The following is a 20,426-nucleotide window of genomic DNA, read 5'->3' as shown; positions in this document are numbered from 1 at the left end:
TACATTCTGTGCTTGTTTCCTGCTAATGTCCTTAATGTTATCACTCAGACTTTAGCTGCCCATATTTGTTTTGATTGCCCCATGTTCCCTGTTGATTAAATGATGGGGAGATGTTATTTCTACACAACAAAATGGCTGTTCCCTTTACAATTGTAATTTACCAAAAAGAAGCCCACTTCATTGCACTGCTTTGATGTAATCTCATGTTCTTTCTTCAAGCTAATCTCTGCACAAGCATTTTGAGTGTAGTAGTCTGTCTAAAAAGAAGTCATTCCTCTAGTATTCTGTGATAAAGTACTGGTGTAAGTATTAATTTCAGAGAATGATGAGGAAAAGAAACAACCTTTTAGCTGTAGTGATAACAGCCTTATATTTTCTTTTTTCCCTTTGGATGGATTTCTTTAGGTGGGGAGAGCTGGAAAATTGATTTCTTATTGCTTTCAGGATTTGTTTTCCAGCACTACAAATAGCCTTTTTGTTAAAATGAACTTTTTACCCTCTTCTTTCTTTCTGATTCTGGCTTGTTCTCTTCAGAACATTGTTAATTTCCCCTAAAGAGGGCCCAAACACCAGTCTGTCATTGTCACTGTCAGGAGATTATAATTTAAAGCCACCATTTCCTCTTCCCCATGAACAAGGCTATGTTTAGAGTACTTAATTATTGGAAAGAAACATTGATGAGCAAGGCTTAGAATGATTTATAATGGTTTGGGTGTTGCAGAGGTTTTAGCAAAGATTGCTTTCATTGCTTTTATCACCTTCTGACCAGTGCTAGTAACTTAGTATTTAATATATTTGAAGGGTGCATATTTACACATTGCCTTTGGTTCTGTTCATGAAAAATTTCTGCACTTCCCACTAAACAATTACTGTTACCAGTGCTGCTCTGTGGATTTATATCAACTGCAGGCATTATCAATGACACCACTGCAGGCAGAAGCTCTCTTTAAGAGGAAATGTAGAATTCTGGCTTACAGGCTGGCTTAATATTGGTGTTAATGAGGTTTGAGGTTTTACAGAATAGTTTAATATTTTCAGAGGATCATAGAATAGTTAGGGTTGGAAAGGACTTTTAAGATCATCCAGTTCCAAACCCCCTGCCATGGGCAGGGACACCTCACACTAAACCATATCACCCAAGGCTTCATCTAACCTCACCCTGAATACTGCCAGGGATGGAGCATTCACAACCTCCCTGGGCAACCCATTCCAGTGCCTCACCACCCTAACAGTAAAGAATTTATTCCTTATATCCAGTCTAAACCTCTGCTGTTTAAGTTTCAACCCGTTACCCCTTGTCCTATCACTACAGTCCCTAATGAAGAGTCCCTCTAGCGTATGGACAGAACCACACAGCTTGGTGTCATTGGCAAACTTGCTGAGGGCGCACTCAATCCCACTGTCAATGTCAGTGACAAAGATGTTAAGCAAGACTGGTCCCAATGCTGATCCCTGAGGGACACCACTCGTTACCGATCTCCAACCGGACATTGAACCGTTGACCACAACTCTTTGAGTGCAACCATCCAGCCAGTTCTTTATCTACCAAGTAGTCCACCTATCAAATTGATGTCTCTCCATTTTAGAGACAAGGATGTCATGTGGGACAGTGTCGAACACTTTGCACAAGTCCAGATAGATGACATCAACTGCTCCACCCCTGTCCATCACTTTTGTAGCCCCGTCATAGAAGGCCACCAAATTGGTCAGGCAGGATTTCCCTCTAGTGAAGCCATGCTGGCTGTCACCAAGCACCTTTCTCTTTTTCATGTGCCCTAGAATGCCTTCCAAGAGAATCTGCTCCAAGATTTTGCCAGGCACAGAGGTGAGACTGACTGGTCTGTAATTCCCTGGGTCATCCATTTTCCCCTTCTTGAAAATGGGGGTTATATTTCCCTTTTTCCAGTCATCAGGAACTTCACCTGACTGCCAGGACTTTTCAAATATGATGGCCAGTGGCTTTGCAACTTCATTCGCCAGCTCCTTCAGGACCCACGGATGGATTTCATCAGGGCCCATGGACTTGTGTACATTCAGGATCTTAAGATGGTCTCGAACTAGATCGATGTCTTGTAATTATACCTCTTCTGTTACTTTGGGTGAAGATTTTTAAGACTGAACTGAAAAGGTCAGGAAAATGGCTCTTTCTCTTCCTTGCTGATGTTTTTTATATGTTGTGTGAGTAATACCTGTCGTTTAAGAGGACTTCAGCATTTTCAGCTCACTTTTTTCCTACATTGTTGTTGTAAGCACAAATTGTACAGCACACTTGGCTCTTGATCAGACTAAATCTGATGAGATTTACTTTTCTATAGTCTAAAAAGTAGAGTAATGAGTAACAAAACGCTTCCATTCATGGGATGAGTATATGGTCTTGCTTGGGCTTTGGGGTGTTTTTTGGTTTTTTTTTGAGCAGGACAGGAAATACAGCTTTACCAGTAAACTTTGTGTATGAAGTACTTTTAAGAAGAGCTATTTGTAGACTTCTGTAATTGGAGTAGAGAGGGAAGTCCATCACAATGCATTTTGTGGTAGTAGGAGCAAAAAAGATGTCATCCAGATAAGAGTATGGCTTTAAATACAAAAATGAATTCCCTTATAAATACCTGAAACATCCTAAAAATCAGCAGGAAAGATTCAGTTAAAATAATCTTATGAAGATGTCATTCTTGTATTATGCCAAGAAATCTGTGTAACAACACTTGTCAGTGGAGCTGTGATGTACAGGATATCCTTATTTAGGTTCTGTCTTTTCCATTTTCTTTATATCATTAGATATACGTAAACATGGTATTTTTAATTTAAGTTAGCCTGATGTTTTACAGTACTGAAACAGTCTCTCTCTCTCTCTCTCAACCACACATACACACACACACACCTGCTCCCAGAGGGATGGGGAGGAGAATCAAAAGAATGTAACTCCCCTGGGTTGAGATAAGAGCACTCCAGTAACTAAGGTATAACACAAAGCACTGCTGCTGCCACCAATAGTAATAATGATAAGGGAAATAAAGAGGGAAGAGAATACAATACCACCCACTGAAATGAGCCTGTCCCAGAAGAGAGTGAGCCCTTCTGGGGAACTCCCAGTTACTTCCCTGGGCATGACATGCTATGGTATGGAATACTTCTTTGGCTAGCCTGGGTCAGGTGTCCTGTCTCTCCTTCCTCCCAGCTTCCCTCCTCCCTGGCAGAGCATGAGCTCAGGAAGTCCTTGGCCAGACCAAACATTTGAGCAGTAACTAAAAACATCGGTGCTGTCAGCACTGTTCCCAGGCTGAAAGTCAAAAACACAGCACTGCACCGGCTACCAAGGAGAAAAAATGACCGCTACTGCTAAACCCAGGACACCCAGGTACTAAATCATTTATTGAAGTCACAAGAGGCCTGTTTCAGAAAGAAAATACTCAGGTGGTGGATTTAATCTAAAATGTAAAATGTTCTGCCTTGACAACCTTACGTGTAACCTGAGAGGATTCAAATACTCTTAAGAAAATAGTGTCAGGTAGCATTCAAGGAAAGCTCTGAAACATAATTCAGCTGTCCCTGCCTAATTGCTACTTCAGGGGAATAGTGCACAATAAACAAGTGTTCTGGAATTAAAATCTCTTACCGCTTAACAGAACAAGCCATTGAGAACAGCTCTTTAAACCTGTTTGATTTCTACAGCATGTTCCCTGTGTTTATCGTGGTTTTAATGCATTTTCTGTTTTGTTTTATAAATGTAAGTACAGCAATAAAAAGGAAGAGTTGTTCTGTTTAAGCAGTTTATAGTAATTGCAACAGCACAAGTTGATCTTTTTAATGCCAAGTGACAGGAGTCCCACGTATAAACTACAAACCAGACACCTTTCCCTTCAAAGTGATCAAAGCCACTTTCAACAGTGTAATAATGCAGGGCTTAATTTTTGCAGTAGTCGATTTATTAACACCAAATGGTGAGCAGTAATGAGTTCTGGCCAACATCTCTTTGGAAGAGAAATGCTGATACTGGAAACACTCAAGTCTGAGACAACATGGACCTCATGAAAACCTATTTTATTCTGCTAGTTGTCTTATTAAGGGTCTTGCTATTTCAAGTTTACTTTGTTCCTTTGTCTTCAAGAAGCTATAGATACACCATAACTTCAGGGTAGTCTGGCTTCCCCTTTTCTTTCATGATCAGTTCTTAGTAAATGTGAATGGGACTGATTACTTAAGCAATGATTCCTTCATGACAAAGCTCTTCTGCCATGTTAGAAGGTTAATTTCAGTTCTCTGCTGTCATTTGTTGCCACTGCTGGGTGGTTTGAAGTTTGGGAGCCCCTCTTAGAGATGGCTGATTCACAGCTGGGAGATTCTATGAGAGAAAACGTCATGTAAATGTTCTGGAGCAGAGCATGTAAGTTGGCTCAGGCAGCTTCTGCTGTTGATCAGTGCCTGTATTGTTAACAGATGTCTGTGCATTGCATCAATAAGTAATAAAGTGCTTGTTTGTAATAACTGCCAGGAGGCAATGGTTTTGTGGGTTCAGTGTATGGCTTATCAAGAAAAATCTATATACCAGATGGGCAAAGAAAATACTAGGACTCGGTTTTAATTTTTAGTTTCAGGACAGTGAATTACTGAAAGAGAAAATAATTCATTTCCTTTTCAAGTGAGACTGTTTATCCATGGATCTCTTTACAGCAGACAATTGAAAGAATCCTCGTTTCTTCTTCCAGCTCTATGAATAGGCTGTCACTCATTTGTACTGGCAAATGTTCATAGACATCCGTCTACTAAACACTGCCTGGAAACAATAATGCTCACTGATCTGGTGGTGGTGGAACAGTGCTGATGGGCAGATGGCCTGGTTTTCCTGGAAAGAAAAGGCTAAAAACTCTTTGCAAATTTAGTTTCCTGTCAGTTGTTTTGAGGGTGTCATTGGCTTCTACTGTAGAAAGCTTTCCTTCCAATGTCTAGAAAGCTGTTGATTACAAATGTACGAGATGTGTTTTGCTGGGTTGGACAATGCATCATTTGTCATCCCTACCTAATTGATGCTGCTAGTCACTTTTTGTTTCCTGTCATCACTGAAAGGTTCTTGAAGCTTCCCTTTCCTGGTAAAGAGCTTTTTCTTTCCTGAGACTCTATCTACAATGCTAGGATTTGATACGCACTTACTTTGAAAACACCATATGTATGATAATGCCCGATTTTCATTTCTTTTTGGTCCTTATATCTTCAAAGTATCTTCTCATCAAGTCATTCTCATCAGGCAAAACTGGACAAGACCCTTCAATGGGTATTTAGGGGTGTTTGGTATATTTGGATAGGATTTGGATATTAGGATTTCCTAGGAATTAGTACAAAGGAAGCATTGCTTCTACTTCCCATATGTTTATCTCTATTACTGGATGAAACATATTGCTGATAGTTCTTTGGATTTCCGTAGTTCATCCTTCTCTGGGAAAAACCTGGTATCGCTGTCACTTGGTTTTTATCTTAAACTTGTGTGGCTTATAGCTGGTGTTAGTGGCTTGTTCAACTTTATTTAAATCCAGTGCTATTCTGGGAACAGTGTTACTACAGGGGATACTTAAATAGTGTGGATAATGTGGGAGGAGTAAGAAACGCTTGCTTTTATTTTGTTAATGTGTGCTAAACTCCCACAGGTTGAAAATTCTATAGAGGGCATTGAAAGAAGTAAAACAATCATTCTTACTTGTGTTATCTCTTGGGAATTTCTTTCCCATCTGTAATCTATGTAGAACATTGGATTTATTGACCAGAAATAAATCAGTTGCACAATATTTATTCAGATGTTTTAATTCTTGAGATGCTCCCCTGGGCTTTCTTGAAGGTTGGTGGCTCACACAGCTTATATTCAAGTGTATGGAGATGTGAAGTATTTTTGCTTTCTCTGCACAAGGTAGTGTTAACAAAAAAAGATCTTTTCAAAGCACACTGCCAATAATTAAAACCTTAGATGTGTGTGGCCTCCTAAATGAGAGTAGTTTCTATTACTATCAATAAGGTTTTGCCATTTCACGGTGTAAATGTCTCATACATTTCAGAAGAGTATTCCTTCCTATTTAGATCTAGGTTACTATGCTTCTGGACTGTGCTTATGGTTAATGCTACCTTTCTTTTTTTATCATTTCAGGAGTATGATGATGGCTATGGAACTGCTTATGATGAACAAAGCTATGATTCCTATGATAACAGCTATAGCACTCAAGCACAAAGGTAAATCTTAATCTGCTGTATCTCTATTTGAAATATTCTACAGTTGGGAAGTTAGTTTTACTTTCAATTTCTTTCAATTTCATCTTTACCAGCAAAAAATCACTAAATGTTATCTCTAACAAGCCTTTTATAAGATTTCTCTCTAGTATCATGTAAATCAAGTTACTGAGTGATCAAAAAGAAACAGAAATGAGAACTTGAATCAGTTTTAGTGATGCTAAATCATAAATCTGAAACACAAGAGCTGATTGCATTTTTCTTGCTGCTTAAACATGGTTCTATTCCAGTATTTTGCATTTACTTAGCTGTAAAAAAAAGTCCATCCTTTTGTTTTTCTTCTCTGTGGAGTTGTCTTTGTGACAAATCTGGAGCTTTCTCTGTGTGTTCCTTCTCCCATTTAATTCTCAGCACTGTTTTTAAGCACTTATGATTTATTTTCTTCACATTCTGCTTCCTTAAAGAGAGTTGCTATTTGGAAACTCTGTGAATTACAATGAATAATAATGTATTCCAATTATGGGGAAATGCTGTGTAGTATAAATTACTTGTGTTGGTGATAGTTTGAACTTAATGGCAAATATCACATTTAGAAGCTTGGCTGCTCATCCCCGCTCTTGGGTCATTCTAATGTGCGTGTCTGGAAAGGGAACTTTGTGCACCTATTACTGAGTTATAATTTATCCTCATTCTTTTTTAGCTTAGACCAAGCATTCCTATTTTGATCAGTAGCAGGTTCTGTAATGTCATTGAGAAGTTCTTGAAACTTGCATGGCAAAGAACTTCAAATGACTGAGGCAAGAATGTTGAGAAAATGGTTAAAATACTACAATTCTGCATTACTGCTTTGGTGGTTCGGGGTGTGATTGGAGCTTCAAACCTTGCCCACTGGGAAAATGACAGTAGGAAAAGGTGATAGGACAAGGGAGAATGTATTTAAATTGAAACAAGGGAAGTTCAGGTTAGATATAAGGAGGAAGCTCTTTCCTGTAAAGGTAGTGAGGCACTGGAATGGGTTGCCCAAGGCAGTTGTGAATGCTCCATCCCTGGTGGTGTTCAAGGTCAAGTTGGACAGAGCCTTGGGTGACATGGTTTAGTGTGAGGTGTCCCTGCCCATGGCGAAGAGGTTGGAACTGAATGATCTTAAGGTCCTTTCCAACCCAAACCAGTCTATGATAGTGGTGGCTATTGTGATGTTGAAAAATAGATACTACTTAGTGGTTTACCTTCTGCTAAATATTTAAGACTTCTACAGTGTAAGTTTATCTGAAATGGTGCAGAACTATTCACAGCAAAGTTGAGAACAAAGCTGTTTACACCTGACATCTGCTTTGCTATAGTGTTGATATACCCACCTTAAGTTTTGTTCTATAAATGTTTTCCTGTATACAATAACTTAATGTGAAAAAGCTTAATGGAAAATTCAAGTGTCATTATTTCTGAGGACTAACAGAATGAAAATACCTTTGTGTCTGATACTTCGTTCCTACGGAGTCTTGCAAGCTATCAAGTAAGAATAATATGACTTAAAGCAGCAGTGTAGGACCTGCAAAGCATGAGGCTCTGTAGAATGTTACATTTAGAGAGCAGCTGTTGGTAATGGCCTTTTTCCAGAAAGAAAATTACCAAAATAGTCCTCAACTTTTATGTTGGCAATTCTGTTCTGTTTTACTGCTTCTAGTGTTGGTAAATGGGCTTATAGCACACAAACATTTGGACTTCATTACAAAGTCATTTGTCTGAGCCAAAACTAAATATTGCTTGGATCTGATTTTTTTTTTCCATGTTAAGGTTTTCACTAATTTTCCTTTGAACTGAAATTGGCAAAAAGCGCATCTCCTGAAAATTGAAATTGCTCTTGTGAAGGACTAGTACATAAGGATATGTGTAATCTTAGATAGACTATGTATACATAGCCATCTGGAAGGAGATAGTTCATATAGTTATCGCTCTGTGTTTTACCTGTATAATTACCTATATATGTATTGTACAATACATATACTGTTAGATTGTGTTGAATTCATGAGCTTCTGAACGATTACTTCATCCTTCCATTCCCCCAACTTCACAAAGTGTTGCATGGTAAAAGAAAACAAGAAATCATTCACTTGCATGTTTCTCATGGGGTATTGACATTGATTTTTCTGGCATAATGTCTGGCTTGCAAAAGTTTTGGGGATTGTATTGGCAGGCAGAAAGTAATAACTATAAACAGCCATCTGAGCTACCTAGAACAGCATTCCTATCTTGAATCTGAATAGCAAATAGCCCATATTGCAAAATGCTGTTCTGTAACCACCAGGAGATTTATCATTTAGGTGCATTGCAATGCCCTTACTACTACGAAGGAAATAAGGGAAAAGCGGTTTTATCATTTAGCTTTACATCATTCAGGATATTTTGACTCATAAGGCATGGAAGGAAAAGGCATTTGCACATAGAGGACATTCGCATGTTTGAAATGTATCATTTGTGTGACTACCATGTGAAAAACAACTTTTATTTGTAAATTGAAAGCAGTAATCCTAAGAGATTAATATCAAGACATACTAGAAATGCTATTAATCTAGAAGATTGTGATATTGATATTGTGTATTAAAGAGGAAATTTGAGAAATAACTAATAAACTGAAAAGAGGGTTTGCTCATAAAATTTCAATAGTTTTTCAGTATGTGAACCCTTTTCCTGCACTTCATCAAATTTATGTTCACATATGTGCATTGGGTACAATGTATGTGTGATACAGTAAAGACAGCTGAAATACTCATTTTTTTGTTTAAAAGCATTTTCTGATACCGATTCTTCTGTTAAAGGTGGAAAATTTCAATAGAATTGGAAATCTCTAGAAATCTTCTAAATGTGTAAGATGACGTGTTACAGTACATCTGTGATATCTGTGTACAGGAAGATGTTCTTCAACTTGGACTGTTCAGTACAATAGAGCATGACCCTCCTTTGTAATTTTGCTATTTCTGGTATATTTCCCAGAAACAGCCAAATCTGATTCACTAGAATAGGTGATATATTCAGATATAAAAACCCAGCACTCTCTTATTCCTCTATGCGTTGTGGTAGCTGGGACTTCGCATGCCTCTACAAAAGCATCCTTTCTAGAACCCAACTGCTTGCTGCTACCAAGTAATGTTTACTTAAAAGTTTAATGGTATTTCATTTGATGTTGTGTGAGACGTTATTCTTGCTTAAGCATGGCAATCTAACGCTTCAGATAAAACCTGTCACAGCACTAATAGGGAGAGAAACATCAGAGTGTTCTCCAAGTTCTCATCTATCTTAATGCTCTGTAATCCTATAAAAAAACTTGTTTTTCCTCTAAACCATTTTCTTGTCCACAGTTGTTTTTGTGGAACAAAGCCTCAAAGAGAGGATGTCTTTTATCAGAATTATTTTTCATGGACAAAAAGACTTCAAAACATCCCTTGGAGCTGTACTAAGCTTGACTAAACATCTTAACTGATTTATTTTTAGAGGAGATGTAATTAAATTGTGTATAGTGTTTTGCAGAGGATTGTTAGATATTTATACCAGGGTAAAGTGGGATGGTTCATCAGCTGGGCTTTCGGAATTGTTATAATAGCACAAAACAAAATAGTTCTCAAATTCTAAAACCCAGAGGGTAGCAAACACTTGGCTGAGACCTGATCACCAGATTCCAGGAGATGGAGACTCCTGTTTTATGTGGAGTCACATGGAAAAGACCAGGGATGATGAGCACAAGTTACTCCTGGGGAGATTCTGGTTTGGGCATTGGAAAATTTTCACAGTGCAGACAATCAGCCATCGGAATTACCTTCCCAGGTAAATGGTGGATTCCCCTGTGTTGGACACTGAAGATCAAGCCGGACAGGGTGCTGGGGCACTTAGTGTAGGTCAGGCTTTGCCAAGGCAGATTGGACCAGATGATCCATGAGCTCCCTTCCAACCTGGTATTCTATGATTCTAAAGTAGCTGAAACAGTTTTACCATAATAGAGCTGTCAGAAGCTGTGATCATTTATGGTTGGTACCCAGTGCCTAGCTAAGGGGAGCAGCAAGATTAGACTGATTGTTACAGTTGTGCAGGGCAAATTTCACATGCAGTCAGTAATTCTTTGATAATACTTCTTCCATATACACGCGTACTTTAACATGGGCAGTTGTACAACAGACTTTCTTGGAATTCTGCAATTCATGGTCTAACGTAAGTGTGAAAGACCATACTTGTGATTCCTAGTGCTGATGACTGCCTGTATCAGATGCCTGTAGGCTTGTCAGCTTTCCTCACCAGCATGTATGCATCCTTTCACAGCCTAGCTGCCTCTTAAAGGATTTCTCAAGTCTGTCTAGGCCTGTAATTCTTTACTTGGATTTACTGCAGAAAGTAGTGTGTTAATGGCCTGATGTTGATCCTAAATCAATTCTACTATGAAAATCCAAAGAAGAGTATTTATTGTGGAGGAAGCAGGAGCATTTATTTGGGTCTTCATTTAAATGTATAGATAGGTTTAAACATTTTCAGCATGAACTACAAAGACTCTATTTATTTTAAGTCTCTGAAATATGTTTCAAATTGAGCAAAAGTGGTTTTGTCCCTTGCTGGCTCCACACATGATCCACACAAGTGTTTGTGAAGACAGTAATACAGCAAAGGGAAATGGATGCTAATAAATCGTCACTGTCAGTTCAGTGTTTAATGTTCTCTAGAATACATAAGATTTATCACTGAGGAATTGCAGAATAATGGTAGTGTATGGAAACAAAGTCCACCAGGGAGATGTACTACATCATTTGGATTTAGCGCTGCCATCTGCTTAATAGCATTGAGATGACTACAGAGGTACTTATGATCAACCATTCATAGCAGTGACAGATGCTGCAGAGAGTTAACATGCCAGAGAATGAGGTTTGTTACTGAAACTCAGATTATGTGACAAGGTTGCTGAGAAAGGAGGCTGGGTTTGTTACCTCTCCAACAGCACTGAAGGTTTACTGTGTGCTTTTAAGTTTGCTATCAAAAGAGAATGGCTAACACAGTTACTGTAGTACAAAAAAGTGGAGAGAGTCCCATCTGGCTGCTTCATAGCACTGAGAAGTTTCAAGTAACTTCTTTAAGCTTGTCTGTGAGCATTTAAAACTTGGTGTTTTTCCTAGAGAGAGACAAAAAGCTGTTGTCTAGCTTCACTGTCTTTTTACATACAACATACGTCAGCAGTCCAGGCTGTAAGAGGTAGTATGTGCAACTATATGCCTGTGATTATTTTGGGGCAAGTCCTTTGTATAGTAATGTCATTTTGTGTTAAATTATAACTGTAAAACTGTTTTAGATCTTCAGTCAGGGTGATCTCACTTTATTCGTTGCAGAATTTAATCTAAACAGTGGTATAAAAGGGGAAATATGAGTACTCGAGGCAATTGCTGGCTCTGTCTAAAGCTTCCTGCAATGTTTTCTGTTGTCCACATTTGCCTGTTAATGCTATAGATTCCTCTTGGCAACCACCACTGTGCCATTGGCTTAAACACTGTCTCTCAGTTGCTGGTCTTGCATATCTAACAATAATTGCTACCATCTCAAATCATACCAAAATGTGATACACTCAAATAACTGCAAGTAGCCTGTAAGCCTTAGAGCCACCTGGTCAAGCTAGTCTGAGTTGAGGGATTGGCAACTTCTCTTTAGTATACCTATGTTTATTTGATGCTTCTAATTTGTTCTGTTTATTGCTTAATATACCTGGGAGTGAGAAGTACATGCTGTGACTTTATTTCAGCTCATTTATCTAAAAGCATAAAAAGATAACTGCCTACATGGTAATTCCTAAGCATGTTGAAAATGCAGTGTTGTGCACACCATGCTGTGAGGCTGCATTCTTTACTATTTGTTTCAACAGTGGCTGATTTAAGCCATTAAATGTGTTCAAAGACTATGCACAAAGACCCCATGGTTTGCAAGGTTGAGTTTTGTAGCTTGTGGTACATACATAAGAACTAAGTAACTGGATATCAGGTTGGAAAGAGAATTAAAACACCTTGAAATCTGGCAGTGGCTGTTATTCAACAGATACCTAAATAATAGAACTAAATTGGTTTGCTAAAATCCTTCAAATCTTTAAATCCCTGGGTTTGTGCCCTTCAGTTTTGAGGGAAGTTGATTCCCAATGTTTAGTTCCTGGCAAACCCTTCATTTTCCATTAGGAACTCAAATTTTCAGGTGTGTTCTGAAACTGCTTAGCAGCTGTACAAAAGATGGTGACATTGCTGTTTATAGGAGGATTTTCATAAAGAGCTGAGTGTATGGATTTGAAATTGGTATATGGAGATGTTGCTGTTGTTATTTGAAAGTTAATTGCTAACACTTTGTTTGTGATGCTCAGTGTTTTAAATTTACATTGTTAGGTTTGTCAGCAATCATGCATTTCCAGGATGTATAAATATGCATTATATGCAAAGCAGTGTCTGTTACTGTAGCTTTTCAAGATGTAATTCTCTCAGTTTTACTGCTAGTAGCTGTTTGCATTTTGTGCTCTGGCTTGTAAATCAAATCTATCCACAGCAGTTTGATTCCTGGAGGTAGTGCACATGGCCAGTACTATGTAATTGTTGCTTGTGCACACCTGGTATGTATGAGCTTATCGGAGGTTATAATTCTGTGCCAATAGAACCTCAAAAACATTAGCATAAACAAGCTAATGTATCTTTGATCTGAAAATCCCTGCCATGTGGTTTCCTGCTTCATTTTAATGCTTATACTGTAGGAAGAGATTTTCTGCAGTGTTTTTCAGATCTAGTTCATCATGTTCAGATAAATGTTTGGGGGTTTTTTACCTGTTAAAATGTGACAAAATAAAATAATGGGGTTAAACTGAAACAGAAGTTCAGGTTAGATATAAGGAAGAAGTTCCTTACTGTGAGGGTGGTGAGGTACTGGAATGGGTTGCCCAGGGAAGCTGTGAATGCTCCATCCCTGGAAGTGTTTAAGGCCAGGTTGGACAAAGCCTTGGGTGAAATGGTGTAGGGTGAAGTGTCCCTGCCCATGGCAGGGGGGTTGGAACTGGATGATCTTAAGACCCTTTCCCATTCAAACCATTCTATGATTTAGAAGTGCCTAGATAGCACATACAGGTTTAATTGTGTGCCAAGTGCAGACGTTTAAATTCCTTAAACTTCTTTACAAAAGTGTTGTTTGAAACCTCAGTAAGCAGGAATAAGACTAAGGCAATTGGAGTGATGGAAAAAAACCATAATGAGTATTGCATGTCATGATGCACTCAACTTTGGAAAAGACTTTGAGAATCCTCATCATGTTGACATTAATAGATTCTATCCCTTTCAGAAATGCTGGTATTCCTTTTCATTTGTACAAATTATACTTGCTAAAATGTTTTTGAGATACAAAAAAACCCCATGGTTTTCCTCATGTCTTCCCTATTAAATATAATGATAACTATGCCTAAATGTTTAGGCAGCAGTCAACACTGTTGGCTTACTAACAGTTATTGAAAATTGTGGTTTTCTCTCTAAAACTATCCTGTGGTATCTGGCTTGCTTTCAAGAGAATAAAAGTATTGCTTTTTTGGTAAGGAAATATCTATTTAATTGGGCAACATTAGGAAAGGGAGACGGCTGCAGGGATGTATTAAAATGGTCTTGTTTCTCCTCCTTGTTTTCTAGTAGAAAGAGAGCTGTAAATTGTACTTTTAAGCACCGTTTTTGTTCAGGTGGTGTGAGAAACATGGTGTAGTAACAGCCTGAATTTGAGGTTTATCATGGTGTAATTGTCAGGTGATAATTGTATATAATGTACTTGAAACACACTGGTAGAAGCAGGAGAGTCCACATAAGGCCAAGAGATAAGTCAAAATGGATTGAATTTGCCCTCAACACAAGAGAAGGCTGTCTTATTGCATTTGCAGCGGCAAAGCTTGGACCACGCTGATGTAAGGTGCTTTAGGAAAGATCTCAATGTGGTAGTGCATTGCTTTTAAGATCTGGCAGATTCTTCAGCCCTGGAAGCAATCAAATATAATTCTTTAACCAAATACATTTCTTAATGATGCACTTATTATTCTTTTGGTTATGATCAAACAAACTGGGACAGAATGATATTTTTTCTCTTAACTGCTCCTCAATTTCAGCTGATGAATAAGGGTATCAGATTTATAGGAAACTGGTGAAAGTTGTGCTGTCCCTTCAATAAATCAGAAAGACAAGAAGGTTGATGTAGAATGGCGATTTACCATCTGTGCAGTTTTTGTGGATGATGAGGTATTAGAGGCAGTGTTGTTGTGTACTCCAGTCTGTGACAAGGAACATCTCGGATCTCTAACAGCATCTTAGGCAGGACTCAAGGGATAACCACGCATTAAATGGAACAATACCCACAACTCTGCAGTATTGCAGTGGATTGTCTAAAGTTTCTTTGACTGACTGCTCATGGCAGGGGGGCTGAAACTGGATGATCTTAAGGTCCTTTCAAACCCTAACTATTCTATGATGAATCTAAGTTAGAATGTAAGTTATTTAGAGAGAACATGTGGCACAGTTGATGCATGGAGAGAAAGGGGAGAAAATGTGTTAGTGTCGCCTCACACCTCTGCTCTCAGTTTAGCAGTTGGAACACATTTGGTACACACCTGGATAGTTTAACATTTCCAGTTTAGTTTCCTGATAGCACTTCCCCGACTGCTTTGCAAACAAGGCAGAAGTGATGTAGGGTGGCTGGGGTTTACTTCTAATTCACAGACCAAACCAAAATGCTGATGTTTACACAGCCTGAAATCTTTAGGTTTTCTGCCAGTGCTTGCTTTATTTTTTTCTTTCATTTCTGCTGGTGATTTTCTTTCCTTTTGCTTTTATGGCAAAATGTTGACATTTAGCATTTCTGATCTCTAGGAATGGATTGTTGCTGTATGTCTATGTTTCTGTTCGTAGTTTCAAGGTAAAGCTCTATGTCCCTGGTGCTGCTGTTCCTGAGAAGCCTTATTTGTGCTTCAGTCACCTCTGCTACTTGCCATTTACCTTTCCTGTTTTGAGTGATGAGACATGGGTGGAGTGGGGGAAAAAGACTGAATTTAGACAGCAGTAATGACATTTCTGATGGTAAAGCTGTTAGCTCTGAGGAGCTATGCAGAGTTCTGCTAGGAATATGTAGATGCAGTTCTGTGCTGCATAGGGAGCACCAGAATGCAGATGCCTCTGAGGGCATTTCACTATTTAGAAGTGAGTTTTATTACAATTTATGCCATAAAAAGTAATTTCCGAATAGTGATAACTAAGGGAATCCTTGGGAGGGCACTCTGGCCATCTTTTGTAGGAAATGGGTTTGTTATTAGGATTGTCTGTATGAGTACAATGGGATGTAAGCTGGGGAAGATTGCATCATTTTTCTCCATTTTATAAAGCTTTCATATATGTCAGGTGCATTGAGATGATTCTTTTTATAGATACAAACAGATATAGGGATTAGAGTATGTACCAAAACCTTGTGCTAGGAAGTAGCAGAACTGGGCATTAAATAGAAATCTATCTGCAAGATGAAAGTTGTGGATCTTCTCTTGGTAACCTGGTTTTATGCTATCCTGCTATAGTATAACACAGTGCTTCCTTCTATAACACAGTGCTGTGTTATAGAAGAAGCTGTTCTAGTGATCCACAAAAGCAATAAGAATGTACTTAACTTGGTGCTCAAAACAATTATGGCATTATAAGAAGCTTCATGACAGTGATTGTTGTCTTGGCAATAACATTTGGGACACTCTTCCTGTTCACTGTTGATGGATGCTTTGTGATACCAGAAGCAGCTGAGCATGAAGCCCTGATAGAAGGTTTGTCCTTGTGGGAGGGTTGTATTCAGAACTGATCATATCAGTCAGGGCCTACCTCTTGCTAGACATTCTCATTTGTACTTTCTGCTTTCCTGTTCTCTGTGACCAGCGTGTAGAAAGACAAAGGTGTTGCTTGTGGAGCTCCTCTTAGCACAAAAGAAAACCTTGGTGTTTGGAAGGGGATTTTCATCACTTTCTGAAACTTTCGTATAAAGGGATCAGTCAGAAAGTGATGCCTATGTGCAAAAGAGAGCAGATGTTGTTTCCTGTTTTCCTTACTAATCATCACAAGAAGCTGAACTGGTTGCAAAGCCTGTTTTTCATCACTGAAGATGAAGGAACTTGCAGTTCCCTCAGTGCTTAAATCCAGTAACCAGGCTTGTCAGTGTTTAAGTCTGGGCTTATCCAGTAAACCAAAGCTTTCAGAGGCCTTTTACTCTCCCCTTTGCAGTCAGGCTCCCTGCCACACTACTTTTGTTTCAAACAGAGCAATGGCATAATGTTGATGCTAAAAGATGCCTGTATCAAAACTAAAGAGCTGTGGCAGTTGCATTTGTTAATCACCTTATGTTTTGACTACCTTTATCCTTTCTTTGGAAGTACCACTGACCACTTGCATTGTGTTTTTGACATTATTGCTCTACAATTGTCCCAGAAGTAGCCCAGTGACCTACTCTGATACCTTTGTGAATGTTAGGTCAAAACTCTACCATTATTCTCTGTCCCAAGAGAATATTCTAACTGGTCTGGAAAGAATAAGCTAATAGTTAATACAGTATAAAAGGTGAGAGTTCCTAAGAGTCTAATGACCATCATATCAAGAGCAGTTACTGCTATTGGGGTTGTTTTTTCATAAAGATATGGGTTTTTTTATTATGGCTTGTCAAGATATTTTCAGAAACAATCAGCTTAGCAGGAAAACTTGAGAAATTCAGGTCATTTCATAAGACCTTTGAAGGCTTATGTTGAATACCTCTAAATTAAAGTATTTTCAGACACTTCTCACAGCACAGTACTTCTGGAGAAATGGCAGGAAGCTCCCCAGTCCTCTGTGTTACTAGATAAAAAAGCTCCTCTAAGGCTTTACTTTATCAGTGATGCAGTGTTAAACTCTGAGGCTGCTCTTCTCAGGCTGTTTCCTGAGCACAGAGAAGGTGCTTCCCCCTGCTTTAAGCTGCTTAAGCCTCACTTCACACTTCCTCTAAACATTGTAGGATTAATGGGCAGCCCTCAACAATTAGACCTAAGTTTATTGTTGTTTGCCAATCCTTCCATATCATCAGGTGGTTCCAAGTTTTTATACTGACATGGAAAATCCAAGTGTGTTTTACTTTGCCATCTCTGTCTTCTCTTGTGTCAGCCCGAAGACATTGTGCTGGAATGGGGGTTCAAAAGAAGTTAAATACGAGGACATAAAAGCAAGGGCTCTGTGTACAAATGATGTGAATTGCAGCCAATACTCCAGTGTTGACTGCACTTGTACTGTTTACTTGATGGTTAGGAAGATGCTTGAAAACTTACCCGACTATAGGATGTAATGCAGTTATCCATCTACAGAGGAAATAACTGCAAAAGTAAAAATTAAGATAATTGAAGAAAATGGCCTCAAGACATTTCACATAAGAAAACACAGGAATTCAGAGCAGACTCCAGGTTTAGTCTTGCTGAGTTAAAAAGAATAGGATCCATGGAATGCTTTTCCCTTGTTCTGAAAGGAGGGAGGCACATGAGGTAAAGAAAATGTTTTGTCTTTTCCTATGAGCCACAATGAAAAGAATAGGGAGAAAAGGGCTTTCCTTACAGAAAAAAAGCCATTAAAGGGAGGTAGTTTGTATAGTCAGTCAGAATGCTAAGCTGCTGGAGAACCTATACAAAATCCCTATAAATGTCAAGGATGCTTTTGCCACATTGACATCATGTCTTCTGTTCAGAAGAAGACTTACATAATATAACTACTTAATTCTTCACAACAGAATTGACTTTGGCTATCTCAGTTAATCAGTTCAAATGTACAATCTGAGAAGAAACTTGGTATTGCGAATTCCTTTGACCGGCTTTCCTTTAACAGGCGATTGCTTTGGAGAGGAAACAAGTTTTGTAAGCTGTAACTTCCTGTACAATACCACATTTTCCTGTAATTCCTTTAAAAGCACAATTATCTTTGGTCTGGGTTATGAACTCCATGAGCCATTCAGACTGTTAGAGATGAAACAGTCTTCAGTGTTTCCTTTTACCCAGAACTCCTTATACCCATGTGCATGTACCCTTTTCTTTGGGTCATAGGCTTTAAGTTGTCTTATCTGAACTTTTGCATTTGTTTAACATACATTTAGACTGAAAACATTGGCATTGTTCATAGAGCACAAATGAAAGCAGTCAGTGTATTGAATTGCAGTAGGCAGCTTGTCTTCCTGTTGTAACATGTGCTTTTTGGACAGATTATTAATTCTGAAGGGTTTGATAACAGAGATGGGTCATGAGATGATAGACTTTCAGTTTAAGAGATTTTTCCTTTCTAATATTTATTCATTTTGCAGTTTATATTCTGTAAAATGACTTTTTTGTTGTTGTTTAGTAGCTGTTCTCTATAAAATGAAACTCTACCAAAGTCATTCTGACAGGTTTGACAGGTACAGGGATAGGACTCAGCTGCTATAGGCTTCCAAACTTAATGACAGCCTTAAATAATCAAGTGCTGTGTGGAAGGATAGTGAATGTCAGTTTTAAGTTGGTTATCAGAATAAAGCTGCTGCAGGGCAAAATTGTTATTTCTTATGCTTTAAACTTTGACCTTGTTATTCTGGGGTCCCCAGCACAGGACTGACAAACTACAGATAACATTAAGGCTTATACAGATGCCTTCATAGGGCATTCTGGTTAAGTTTTTGTTTAGGAAGCCTTACAGCAGCAATAATGAATACTTGACGCAGTTTTCAGATACACATTTGCACCCACAATAGATATATACCAGAAATATGATAAATGTTCCATCCCTGGCAGTGTTCAAGGCCAGGTTGAACAGAGTCTTGGGTGACATGGTGTAGTGTGAGGCTTCCCTGCCCATGGCAGGGGGGTTGGAACTGGATGGTCCTTTCCAACTCAAACCATCCTGTGATTCTGGCCTTGATTATATTGCGGGATTTTAAAGCCTTGTAGTTAAAGGAAACTAAAACACCAACAACCCAAATGCAACAAACTATTGCTAATTCCTGTTCAAGCTATAAATTGCTTTTTCTCTCAGGTTTTTAATTTGTTAGCAATCTAATGATGGAAACATTTTGTTAATATTGGTAATTACTTGCAAGTGATCAGATATTAGCTTTTTTCTTCTCACTCACAAGGTAATGGCTTTATAGCATCAGTTTAGAGTATCTTCCAAATATTATCAGCCCTGGGTCTAGCTGTGGTTAGAAAGAAGAGGACAGAAACAATTAGACTTGCTTTTGATGTCCTACAAACATGTCTAATAGACGTCTGTCAACCGTGTAAAAAAACTACACATAGCTAGACTTACATGAAATATGAAAGCATAATGGGAAGGCAGTATGTAATAGGACTTCTTCAGTTTCTATTCAATGGTTGCAATACAAATATAAATGCTGTTATGAAACTAAAGACTTTTTGGCTATGGTTAACAGTATTCATACTTTTGAATCCTAACAGTCCCAAATTCCTGTTTTTAACTCAGTTCATGTTTTTACTTATCTGTCTGTTAAAACAATAGCATTTACATAGAGGTACATTTGTCTTGAAGACACCAAAATAACTTGCTGATCAGAGGTTTATATACTTGCTATGTCCTTTATTGCATTTCTATCAGTGAATTCAAAGATACAAAGGCAAAATACTAGGCAACAGCAGGTAATGAGAAGTTTGACAAATGAATTGGTTCTGTACCTACACTTCCCCCTCTTCCTTTGCTGGCAACTGTAAGATCTTCAACCTTCCCAACTCTATGATTTTAAACATAAAATTCTCACATCCACATTTACACTGTGGATCAGGGCTCAATGATGGAAAAAAAAATCCTAATGAAAGTAAGTATAGTTTCTCTTCTAATTAATGACCAAACAGCACCTACATTCTCATTGTCACATACGTGCTTACCTGTCTTGTCTTAAAACATGTCTATAATCCTTTAAGCTTTCTTCTTTCCACAGGTAGAATGTGTAATGATAAGCACTGCTTAAAAATGTAACTGCTCTTCTTGTTCTGTTTCCCTCCTCTCATACAGTGGAGCAGATTACTATGACTATGGCCATGGACTGAGTGAAGAAACATACGAATCTTACGGTGAGTAGCTTTGTAAGCTAAATGACTACAGTTGTACACTCTTGGAAAGATACAAAGGAAGAAGTTCCATAAGGCAAGCTTCAGCTCTGCACTGGATAACCGCTGTTCA

At 38.4% G+C, this 20,426-nt stretch overlaps 1 protein-coding gene across 2 annotated transcripts in view; it reads left to right on the top strand.

The window, feature by feature from the left end:
- The window catches only part of KHDRBS3 (KH RNA binding domain containing, signal transduction associated 3), an 83,655-nt gene that overhangs the window by 59,442 nt on the left and 3,787 nt on the right, over positions 1-20,426 (top strand). For both annotated transcript variants that reach the window (XM_005145498.3, XM_031045773.2), the window contains 2 exons: positions 6,128-6,210; positions 20,259-20,317. In XM_005145498.3, coding sequence (XP_005145555.1) covers positions 6,128-6,210; positions 20,259-20,317 — 142 coding nt within the window. The remainder of the gene's footprint in view (positions 1-6,127; positions 6,211-20,258; positions 20,318-20,426) is intronic.

Source organism: Melopsittacus undulatus, chromosome 1 (genome assembly GCF_012275295.1).
Source record: "Melopsittacus undulatus isolate bMelUnd1 chromosome 1, bMelUnd1.mat.Z, whole genome shotgun sequence".
Classification (NCBI taxonomy): domain Eukaryota; kingdom Metazoa; phylum Chordata; class Aves; order Psittaciformes; family Psittaculidae; genus Melopsittacus; species Melopsittacus undulatus.
Note: the sequence above shows the minus strand (reverse complement) of the source record. Positions and strands in the feature narration are given on the sequence as shown.